Source organism: Phocoena sinus, chromosome 15 (genome assembly GCF_008692025.1).
Source record: "Phocoena sinus isolate mPhoSin1 chromosome 15, mPhoSin1.pri, whole genome shotgun sequence".
Classification (NCBI taxonomy): domain Eukaryota; kingdom Metazoa; phylum Chordata; class Mammalia; order Artiodactyla; family Phocoenidae; genus Phocoena; species Phocoena sinus.
In genome coordinates, this window is record NC_045777.1 from 79,255,594 (window position 1) to 79,267,918 (window position 12,325).

Sequence of the window (12,325 nt, forward strand, 5' to 3'; positions counted from 1 at the left end):
GGGGGAATCACACACACACACAGATGGGCAACAAGGATTTACACTCTGACCTGTGGGACGTCGGTGTGACTCTATTCCTTCTCGGTGATCACTTCTTGCAGCGTAGGTGGTGATGCTTCTGTTCCTAAAAGACAATAGTCGCTTATGTTTCACAGTGTCTGGTGCACGCACACATCCATCTAGCCAGCAGAAACGGCCGCCAGGCTGGGCTCTAAAATACATAATCATGACCACCTATTCCCTGGGTCAAGTGTCCAGGAATGACCGGGCGGCATCTGTGCTGGGTTTCCAGAGTCAGTGAGCCCAGTGAGAATCACGATCTTGGTTGTGATCAAGTTGGCCACTTTGGATGTTCAGAAAAGCAGCCCGCACAGACTCCGGGCGACCAAGAGTCCCTGGGCTGGTGGGGTGAACCTTTCTCCACTCCACACTGTTTCTAGCTCCTGACCCTTGCTGTCTCTCGCCATTGCTACCCATAGCTGGCTCTAGGCAGCCAGAAGCTTGGAACTCACTTGCCCTGTCTGCTGGACCTTCACTGACCACTATTCATTCATTCACTACTCAACCTGATGCTGGCCTGAAACTAAACTCCTGGGGAGAAAAACCAGGCTAACTGGGTCTGGAAGGCAATGGTGTGAGTGAGTGACCATTCAGTCCACTGGTCAACATTCAGGTCTTGAAAGATGACCACAAAAGCTTTCTATTCACCACCAGTTTGGGGCTTATGGGTATTCACCACTGGAGAAAAAAGATGCCCTGTGAGGGCTTCCCTGGTGGCGCAGTGGTTGAGAGTCCGCCTGCCGATGCAGGGGACACGGGTTCGTGCCCCGGTCCGGGAAGATCCCACACGCCGCGGAGCGGCTGGGCCCGTGAGCCATGACCGTTGAGCCTGCGCGTCCGGAGCCTGTGCTCCGCAACGGGAGACGCCACAACAGTGAGAGGCCCACATACCGCGCGCGCAAAAAAAAAGATGCCCTGTGAATAGAAGGGAGGAGGGAGAAGTTCCTGGTTCCGCTGTATGGGAGGGGGAGGCCCACAGCATCCCCCCACCTCCCTCCCTGGGGGCTGTGCCAGTCCTTGGCTCACCTTCTTCCCAGCCCTCGGCAACACCAGCGAGCTCGTAATGCTTTTTCCGAAGCTCTCCCAGTTTTTGACGCTCCTTTTGCAGTTCGTTTTCTAGCTCCAGCACCCTAACCTGTGGGGAAAGTGGCCTTTGCTTTGAGCAGGGACCTGAGAACGGTCTCACGTCGACCTAATCCCTTTCCTCTGTGGTTCAGGACTCGTCGTCCATGTTATCCATAGCTTACCCAGTCCTCAATTTCACCCTTGTCTCTGCTCTAATTTCTCCATCCTCTCGTTCATCCATCTATCCCAATGGCTTTTATGCTTTCTCACTGGGACCCTCTACTGGAAATGAATGATACTTTACGGTCCAAATGCCTAAATGGGAGTAGGGCTTATCTTACGTTCCTCTGATAAATCACTAACTAAAAACATACTACTCAGCTACTAAAAAAAATGAAAAATCTTGCCATTTGCAACAACACCGATGGATCTAGAAGGTATTCTGAAAAGTGATGTAAGTCATAGAAAGACAAATACCATATGATCTCACCTAAATGTGGAATCTAAAAAACAAAACAAACAAAATAACATGAAAAGAGACTCACAGATACAGAGAATAAACAGGTAGTTGACAGAGTGGAGGGGAGGTTGAGGGGGGTAAAATATGTGAAGGGGATTAAGAGGTACAAACCTCCAGTTATAAAATAAATAAGTCACAAGGATATAAGATACAGCGTAAGGAATATGGTCAGTATTATTGTAATAACTTTGTATGGAGACAGATGATTACTAGACTTATCGTGATGATCATTTCGTGATGTATGCAAATGTCAAATCACTATGTAGTACATCTGAAACTGATGTAACAGTGTACGTCGACTCTATTTCAATAAATAAAAAGAGAAAAAATGGAAAGAAAAGGACAACTCTAATGTTTAGTCTACCTATATGATACATTCTAATCCAGTTGTAACCCATCTCCTTCAACCCCAGTTCTCTGGAAGTCTAGACAGGAACCAAATACAATGGTTCTGGCATTTTTGAGGGGTTGGTCTAACTATTGTGCAGGAAAAGGTACAATCTCACTAACGGAAGGGTTGGTTCTTGGCTATTCCTCCTCCTCATTAATTATTTTATTTATTACTGCAAGAAATATTTGCTGAGCTCCCTTAATGGACCCCAGGCTCTGTTACAGGTGCTGGAGACACAGTGGTGCTCAGACAGCCAAGGTCCCTGCTTACTTGCTAACCTCTTACCTCATGGGGGGATGAGACAAACTAATGAACAAGGAAAGACCTGATCATGAAGCAAATGACACAGGGCGACTTAGTGATAAAGACTAAGGGTGGGCAGCAAAGGCTACTCTCAGGAAGTAACTTTTGACCGGGAGAGAGTCATGAGGTGAGGTTGGAGCAATAGGCAAGGATCGTTACGCCTGCGGCCCCCAGGCCAGGGGAAGGAGTCTGGGTATCACTCCAAGTCCAAAGGAAGCCAGCGGAAGCTTTTAAGCAGGGAACTGACATGTCGTCATTTACATTTTTACAACATGTTGAGGCTGAATGCACTGAAGATGGGCAGAGTGGAAGCAACTAGACCCAGTAAGGTGGTTTGTTTTTTTTTGCTTTTTAAACTTTTTATTATGGAAAATGTAAAACATATACAGAAGGATGGAGACTGGTACAGTGAACCCCACCATATATACCTTTCATGTTGCTCCATCAACTACCAACTCATGGCCAGACTTGTCTCAGCAATACTCTTTCCTGTTCTCCCTGCCCCGCCATGGGATAATTCTAAAACACATACTTGCATACAATGTAGGTAAGTTGCTTCTGCAGTAGCTCAGCAGAGACAACAGAACTGAGCCCAGTTCCTTCAGTGTCTACAGACACCTGGCACATGACTTTTCCTAAAAATGCTGAGTATAGACTTCACCAGTCTCAAGCTGGACTTTACCCCAGGACTGTGACCAGAAATTCTAGAACAAGGATGTCAGGTATTCTCCAGGATCCTATTTTGCATGGAATAACTTTACTAAAACTGAGAAATGGCATCGCCTTTGATGGGTTAACAGTGGATTGACCTTTTTAAAAAAAAACCTGAAGGTAATATACAAATAATTCATATTGAAAGTTTTCAAAAAATTGTCAGTATAAGACTAATACCAGTTTATGGTCCGCTTAGGAGAGAGCTGATAACATTTTGAGGGATGCCAGACCAAGACGGGTGGGCAAGAGTTAAGATTCTGATCTTTACTAATGACCTCTGTCCACCTCCGCTGTTGCTTCCAGCATCACTTACTGTTCATTCTTGGGGTGATGTGTACCTCTGTGTTCATTTCCCCCGCGAGTTTCTCTCTGACTTCTCTCCATGGGAATAATATGTGGGGTCAGTGGCAATGGAGTCTGACCAGACTTAGAGATGGAGTTCCTACCTGGGAATCCATCTCCTGGCGTTTGATCTGGGTCAGCGTCATGCTTGAGAAGTCCATGCTGTCTGCAATGATGGAAATAGGAGGGTCTTGTCGAATGACACCCCAGCTGACACTTACCTGAGAGGTGGCCGGTGCCAACGCTCTGCTGAAATGCTTGGTTTGTCATTTACCAACATACGCGTGAATGTAAGTGAGGGGTGGAGAGGGAGGAAGACAATGACAGGGTAACTAGGGTCAGACCCCACCCCAGTGGACAATCAGGCCTGTGGAGTCATTTCTCTGAATTCAGAGAAATAGCTAAATGGAAAATCTCGCTAAGGCCTGTCCCTAGAGTGATCAATAGCATGCTTATGTGGTGTCTCAACTTTTGAGAAGGTAAGTTTGAATGTACAAAGATGAAAAATAAGACAGAATTTGGAAACAGGACTGTGGGAAATCGGAATCGTGGAGAAGAATGTAATGAGCAGCCACATAGGATGGATGAGAAAAGCATTGCTTCTGAAAGGCTACCTGTGTCCTCGATCTGTGATTTGCCAGAAATGGTTGAGGCCACAACTGCGGCGGTGGCCTGGTTCACGCCCCGAGAGGCCTGCTGCAGCTGGGCCAGGTTTGGGCTGTCCTTATCAGCTTTCACCTGCCAGGACCAAGCAGATTTAGTGTCACACAACATAGAGCAGCAAGGATGGAATCAGATACTCGGTCTGATGGTTCTTGACAAATATATGGGCTCTGCTGTGGTCACCAATCAACTTCTCAAAAATCGCTACCTAGGGGGTCAACTCCTGGCATCTCTCTCTAATATCAAAAATCATTTCTGGGGCTTCCCTGGTGGCGCAGTTGTTAAGAATTCACCTGCCAATGCAGGGAACACAGGTTTGAGCCGTGGTCCAGGAAGATCCCACACGTCGTGAAGCGACTAAGCCCGTGTGCCACAACTACCGAGCCTGCAAGCCACAACTACTGAAGCCCACGAGCCACAAGTACTGAAGCCCGCGAACCACAACTACTGGAGCCCGCGAGCCACAACTACTGAAGCCCGTGTGCCTAGAGCCTGTGCTCCGCAACAAGAGAAGCCACTGCAGCGAGAAGCCCACGCACCGCAACGAAGAGTAGCCCCAGCTCGCTGCAACTAGAGGAAGCCCGCACTCAGCAACGAAGACCCAACACAGCCAAAATTAATAAATAAATTAAATAAATAAATTAAAAACAAAATCATTCCTGACTTATTTGCTTGGTGGCCTCGAACTCTAGCTTTATCACTTATTTTGGGACAACAATAAATAAGGACAGTAAAAGAACACTCCCTGGGGAACTCTACAACTCATGGAAGGATTTTGGTGACGAGCTTTGCATTAGGATTAGCTGGGGCAATGGTTCAAATTTGGACCCTTTTGAAGAGAGGCAGACATTAATTGTGGAACTTCAGAGCCAAGCCAGGTAACCAGCTTACTGGGCCGGCATTTTCCTTATTTGAGCGCTCCTTGAATGTACGATTGCTCATCAGAGGTTGGCATGGCTGGACCCTTAAAGGACACTTGCAATGAAAATGATGAAGACAAAAGGCGTGCACGTGGAGAGGTGGGTTAGAGGGGCTCCCTGCCGAAAGGCTTTTAAGGGACCCTTGGAGACAGAATTTTTATCTGGGACTCAACCTACCTGGATACTGGATAAATAATCAGTTCTTGGGGCCAGTGCCATGGTCCAGGTATATTTTCTAACCCAGTCAGAACTTACAGTGTCCTGGGGAGCCCAACACAGGTCCTACCTTGGATGCGGCCACAAGCTGGGCGGTGCTAGCAGCAATTTCATGCGAACAGACCATCAGCTCCTCAAATTTCCCTCGGCCTTGTATGACCAGATCAGCTGCATCCCTGATAGGAGAGAACCAGACGGGTTATGAAACTGACAGCTGCAACCCCTAATGACATCACCTTTAGACCACTCCCATCACCCTGGCAGACAGGGAGCTCAGCCAGCCTGCCCCACCCCCTGTGTTGCTCCAGGAGACCCAGACTCCTTCTTTTTTTGAAATTAATTTTTTTTATACAGCAGGTTCTTATTAGTTATCTATTTTATACATATTAGTGTATACATGTCAATCCCAATCACCTAATTCCTCCCACCACCACCACACCCCGCTTTCCCCCCTTGGTGTCCATACGTTTGTTCTCTACATCTGTGTCTCTATTTCTGCCTTGCAGACTGGCTCATCTGTACCATTTTTCTAGATTCCACATATATGTGTTAATATACAATATTTGTTTTTCTCTTTCTGACTTACTTCACTCTGTATGACAGTCTCTAGGACCATCCACGTCTCTACAAATGACCCAGTTTCGTTCCTTTTTATGGCTGAGTAATATTCCATTGTATATATGTACCACATCTTCTTTATATTCAGACCCAGACTCCCTTTTAAACTTTCAGTCCTATTAACTTCCCTATCAACAGTTCATTTTTAGGGGGAAGATTCTTCCCCTTAGTTGTTCTCTGGGGTGGATCATTGGAAAGCAGGGTGAAGTGAGGAGCCTTGGGATGGACGGATACTTACACCATGACAGTGGCTCCCCAGCCCACAGCTTTAGAGGCTGAGATAAGTCCTTCCGTCCATCGAGAATTCTTGGCATAAAACTCTTTAGGGGATGCTGTACCCTAGGGAAGTGAAAAATACTATTAGCTATCTTTTATCGTGTGCCTACTATGTGCCAGGTGCTTTTATATATATTATCCCATGCAGTCTTCACAGTAACCCCGAGGGGTGAGCATTATTATTCCCATTTTTAAAGATGAGAAAACTAAGATTCAGAGAGTCAAAAATACTTTCCCTAAGGATATGCAGGAAATAAATGGAAATAAATCCTAGGCTTTTCTGACTCCAAAGCCTGGCATTTCTATCACATCCCAATATCTCTATATTGTATATATAAGAATATATATATTATTTATATGTATATACAAATAACTTATGATCTGAGGGGAGTCTAGCCACTCTCTGTGATCTGCCAAAAGAGGACAGTGAGTACACAGTGAGTGATTAAAAAAATAATTGCTGAGGGGTGGGGGAGGGAATTGGAGGAAGGGAGACAAAAGGTGTAACTTCCAGTTATAAATAAGTACTAGGGATGTAATGTACAACATGAAAAATATAATGAACACTGCTGTATGTTATACATGAAAGATACTGAGACTAAATCCTAAGAGTTCTCATCACAAGGAAAAAACTTGTTTTCTTTCTTTCATTTTGTATCTATAAGAGATGACAGTTGTTCACTAAACTTACTGGGATAATCGCTTCATATGCGTTAAGTCAAAGCGTTATGTTGTACACCTTAAACTGATACAGCGCTGTGTGTCAATTATATCTCAATAAAACTGAAAGAAAAATATAATAATTCCTACTTGGAATTTTAAAATGCTTTTATGCTTCAGAAGTACCTGACAGTCTGGGAATCTACAGATACTCCTTGCTCAGTCCCTCCTTCTATTTTGGGGGCAGAAAACATCACCTCTCGGACTGATAAAAAGCGCCACCAAAGCAGATATAGCGCTGTTCTTTTGTTTTTAAATTTAATTTTACTTATTTTTTTATACAGCAGGTTCTTATTAGTCATCAGTTTTATCCACATCAGTGTATACATGTCGATCCCAATCGCTCGATTCATCACACCACCATCCCCACCCTCCCACAGCTTTCCCGCCTTGGTGTCCATATGTTTGTGCTCTACATCTGTGTCTCAACTTCTGCCCTGCAAACCGGTTCATCTGTACCATTTTTCTAGGTTCCACATATATGCATTAATATATGATATTTGTTTTTCTCTTTCTGACTTACTTCACCCTGTATGACAGTCTCTAGATCCATCCACGTCTCAACAAATGACCCAATTTCGTTCCTTTTTATGGCTGAGTAATATTCCATTGTATATATATATACCACAACTTCTTTATCCATTCGTCTGTCGATGGGCATTTAGGTTGCTTCCATGACCTGGCTATTGTAAATAGTGCTGCAAAGAACACTGGGGTGCATGTGTGTTTTTGAATTATGGTTGTCTCTGGGTATATGCCCAGTAGTGGGATTGCTGGATCATATGGTAATTCTACTTTTAGTTTTTTAAGGAAGGTCCATACTGTTCTCCATAGTGGCTGCATCAATTTACATTCTCGCCAACAGTGCAAGAGGGTTCCCTTTTCTCCACACCCTCTCCAGCATTTGTTGTTTGTAGATTTTCTGATGATGCCCATTCAAACTGGTGTGAGGTGATACCTCATTGTTGTTTTGATTTGCATTTCGCTCATAATTAGTGATGTTGAGCAGTTTTTCATGTGCTTCTTGGCCATCTGTATGTCTTCTTTGGAGAAATGTCTACTTAGGTCTTCTGCCCATTTTTGGATTTGGTTGTTTCTTTAATAATGAGCTGCATGAGCTGTTTACATATTTTAGAGATTAATCCTTTGTCCGTTGATTCGTTTGCAAATATTTTCTCCCATTCTGAGGGTTGTCTTTTCATCTTGTTTATGGTTTCCTTTGCTGTGCGAAAGCTTTGAAGTTTCATTAGGTCCCATTTGTTTATTTTTGTTTTTATTTCCACTACTCTAGGAGGTGGATCAAAAAAGATCTTGCTGTGATTTATGTCAAAGAGTGTTCTTCCTATGTTTTCCACTAAGAGTTTTATAGGGTCTGGTCTTACATTTAGGTCTCGAATCCATTTTGAGTTTATTTTTGTGTATGGTGTTAGGGAGTGTTCTAATTTCATTCTATTACATGTAGCTGTCCAGTTTTCCCAGCAACACTTATTGAAGAGACTGTCTTTTCTCCATTGTATATCCTTGCCTCCTTTGTCATAGATTAGTTGACCACAGGTGTGTGGGTTTATCTCTGGGCTTTCTATCTTGTTCCATTGATCTATGTTTCTGTTTTTGTGCCAGTACCATATTGTCTTGGTTACTGTAGCTTTGTAGTATAGTCTTAAGTCAGGGAGTCTGATTCCTCCAGCTCCGTTTTTTTCCCTCAAGACTGCTTTGGCTATTCGGGGTCTTTTGTGTCTCCATACAAATTTTAAGATCTTTTGTTCTAGTTCCGTAAAAAATGGCATTGGTAATTTGATAGGGATTGCATTGAATCTGTAGATTGCTTTGGGTAGTATAGTCATTTTCACAATATTGATTCTTCCAATCCAAGAACATGGTATATCTCTCCATCTGTTGGTATCATCTTGAATTTCTTTCATCAGTGTCTTATAGTTTTCTGCATACAGGACTTTTGTATGTTTATGCATACAAAATAAACCTAGATAGGTTTATTCCTAGGTATTTTATTCTTTTTGTTGCAATGGTAAATGGGAGTGTTTCCTTATTTACTCTTTCAGACTTTTCATCATTAGTGTATAGGAATGCAAGAGCTTTCTGTGCATTAATTTTGTATTCTGCAACTTTCCCAAATTCATTGATTAGCTCTAGTAGTTTTCTGGTGGCATCTTTAGGATTCTCTATGTATAGTTTCACGTCATCTGCAAACAGTGACAGTTTTACTTCTCCGTTTCCAATTTGTATTCCTTTTATTTCTTTTTCTTCTCTGATTGCCGTGGCTAGGACTTCCAAAACTATGTTGAATAATAGTGGTGAGAGTGGACATCCTTGTCATGTTCCTGATCTTAGAGGAAATGCTTTCAGTTCTTCACCATTGAGAATGATGTTTGCTGTGGGTTTGTCATATGTGGCCTTTATTATGTTGAGGTAGGTTCCCTCTAGGCCCACTTTCTGGAGAGTTTTTATCATAAATGGGTGTTGAATTTTATCAAAAACTTTTTCTGCATCTATTGAGATGATCATATGATTTTTATTCTTCAGTTGTTAATATGGTGTATCACATTGATTGATTAGCATATATTGAAGAATCCTTGCATCCCTGGGATAAATCCCACTTGATCATGGTGTATGATCCTTTTAATGTGTTGTTGGAGTCTGTTTGCTAGTATTTTGTTGAGGATATTTGCATCTATATTCATCAGTGATATTGGTCTGTAATTTTCTTTTTTTGTAGTATCTTTGTCTGGTTTTGGTATCAGGGTGATGGTGGCCTCACAGAATGAGTTTGGGAGTGTTCCTTCCTCTGCAATTTTTTGGAAGAGTTTGAGAAGGATGGGCGTTAGCTCGTCTCTAAATGTTTGATAGAATTTACCTGTGAAGCCATCTGGTCCTGGACTTTTGTTTGTTGGAAGATTTTTAATCATAGTTTCAGTTTCATTACCTGTGATTGGTCTGTTCATATTTTCTATTTCTTCCTGATTCACTCTTGGAAGGTTATACCTTTCTAAGAATTTGTCCATTTCTTCTAGGTTGTCCATTTTATTGGCATAGAGTTGCTTGTAGTAGTCTCTTAGGATGCTTTGTATTTCTGTGGTGTCTGTTGTAACTTCTCCATTTTCATTTCTAATTTTATTGATTTGAGTCCTCTCCCTCTTTTTCTTGATGAGTCTGGTTAATTGTTTATCAATTTTGTATATCTTCTCAAAGAACCAGCTTTTACTTTTACTGATCTTTGCTACTGTTTTCTTTGTTTCTCTTTCATTTATTCCTGCTCTGATCTTTATGATTTCTTTCCTTCTGCTAACTTTGGGTTTTGTTTGTTCTTCTTTCTCTAGTTCCTTTAGGTGTAAGGTTAGATTATTTGAGATTTTTCTTATTTCTTGAGATAGGCTTGTATAGCTATAAACTTCCCACTTAGAACTGGTTTTGCTGCATCCCATAGGTTTTGTATCGTCGTGTTTTCATTGTCATTTGTCTCTAGGTCTTTTTTGATCTCCTCTTTGATTTCTTCAGTGATCTCTTGGTTATGTAGTAACGTATTGTTTAGCTTCCATGTGCTTGTGCTTTTTACATTTTTTCCCTGTAATTCATTTCTAATCTCATAGCATCATGGTCAGAAAAGATGCTTGATATGATTTCAATTTTCTTAAATTTACTGAGGCTTGATTTGTGACCCAAGATGTGATCTATCCTGGAGAATGTTCCGTGCGCACTTGAGAAGAAACTGTAATCTGCTGTTTTTGGATGGAATGTCCTATAAATATCAATTAAATCTATTTGGTCTACTGTGTCATTTAAAGCTTCTGTTTCCTTATTAATTTTCTGTTTGGATGATCTATCCATTGGTGTAAGTGAGGTGTTAAAGTCCCCCACTATTATTGTGTTACTGTCGATTTCCTCTTTTATAGCTGTTAGCAGTTGCCTTATGTATTGAGGTGCTCCTGTGTTGGGTGCATATATATTTATAATTGTTATATCTTCTTCTTGGATTGATCCCTTGATCATTATGTAATGTCCTTCCTTGTCTCTTGTAACATTATTTTAAAGTCTATTTTATGTGATATGAGGATAGCTACTCCAGCTTTCTTTTGATTTCCATTTGCATAGAATATCTTTTTCCCTCCCCTCACTTTCAGCCTGTATGTGTCCCTAGGTCTGAAATGGGTCTCTTGTACAGAGCATATATATGGGTCTTGTTTATGTATCCATTCATGAAGCCTGTGTCTTTTGGTTGGAACATTTAATCCATTCACGTTTAAGGTAATTATCGATATGTATGTTCCTATGACCATTTTCTTAATTGTTTTGGGTTTGTGTTTGTAGGTCCTTTTCTTCTCTTGTGTTTCCCACTTAGAGAAGTTCCTTTAGCATTTGTTGTAGAGCTGTTCCTTCATCTGGTACATAGCCCTCTGCCTTTTCTGCCTTTTCATCTTGTCTATCTTTCTGTGAATGTGGTTTTTGTTCCACAGGCTGCAGGATTGTAGTTCTTCTTGCTTCTGCTGTCTGCGCTCTGGTGGATGAGGCTATCTAAGAGGCTTGATGGGAGGGACTGGTGGTGGGTAGAGCTGACTGTTGCACTGATGGGCAGAGCTCAGTAAAACTTTAATCCGCTTGACTGCTGATAGGTGGGGCTGGGTTCCCTCCCTGTTGGTTGTTTGGCCTGAGGTGACCCAACACTGGAGCCTACCTGGGCTTTTTGGTAGGGCTAACGGCAGCCTCTGGGAGGGCTCACGCCAAGGAGTACTTCCCAGAACATCTGCTGCCAGTGTCCTTGTCCCCATGGTGAGCCACAGCCACCCCCCGCCTCTGCAGGAGATCCTCCAACACTAGCAAGTAGGTCTGGTTCCGTCTCGCCTGGGGTCACTGCTCCTTCCCCTGGGTCCCGATGCGCACACTACTTTGTGTGTGCCCTCCGAGGGTGGAGTCTCTGTTTTCCCCAGTCCTGTCGAAGTCCTGCAGTCAAATCCCACTAGGCTTCAAAGTCTGATTCTCTAGGAATTCTTCCTCCCGTTGCCAGACCCTCAGGTTGGGAAGCCTGACGTGGGGCTCAGAACCTTCACTCCAGTGGGTGGACTTCTGTGGTATAAGTGTTCTCCAGTCTGTGAGTCAGCCACCCAGCAGTTATGGGATTTGATTTTACTGTGATTGCGCCCCTCCTACCATCTCACTGTGGCTTCTCCTTTGTCTTTGGATGTGGGTATCTTTTCTGGTGAGTTCCAGTGTCTTCCTGTCGATGATTGTCCAGCAGCTAGTTGTGATTCTGGTGTTCTCACAAGAGGGAGTGAGAGCACGTCCTTCTACTCCACCATACATTTATGATGAGCCAGACACATTTTACTCATCAAAATATTAAACAATTCTGGAACCTGAGAAGTTCAAACTCCGGGTGCTGGCAGATTTTACTTTTGATGAGACCCTGCTTCCTAGAAGGCTGGCAGTCATTTCCCTGTAACATCACGTGGTAAATGAGCTTCGTTCTTTACAGGATTGTTTTTAGGCTCATAGCCCCCCCTCTGG

At 42.9% G+C, this 12,325-nt stretch overlaps 1 protein-coding gene across 2 annotated transcripts in view; it reads right to left on the reverse strand.

Moving 5' to 3' along the window:
• The window catches only part of HIP1 (huntingtin interacting protein 1), a 154,283-nt gene that overhangs the window by 3,697 nt on the left and 138,261 nt on the right, over positions 1-12,325 (reverse strand). For both annotated transcript variants that reach the window (XM_032606529.1, XM_032606530.1), the window contains exons 26-31: positions 6,051-6,151; positions 5,265-5,370; positions 4,010-4,133; positions 3,500-3,561; positions 1,087-1,195; positions 51-124 (exon numbers count right to left, since the gene is read on the reverse strand). In XM_032606529.1, coding sequence (XP_032462420.1) covers positions 72-124; positions 1,087-1,195; positions 3,500-3,561; positions 4,010-4,133; positions 5,265-5,370; positions 6,051-6,151 — 555 coding nt within the window. In that variant the 3' untranslated portion in view covers positions 51-71. The remainder of the gene's footprint in view (positions 1-50; positions 125-1,086; positions 1,196-3,499; positions 3,562-4,009; positions 4,134-5,264; positions 5,371-6,050; positions 6,152-12,325) is intronic.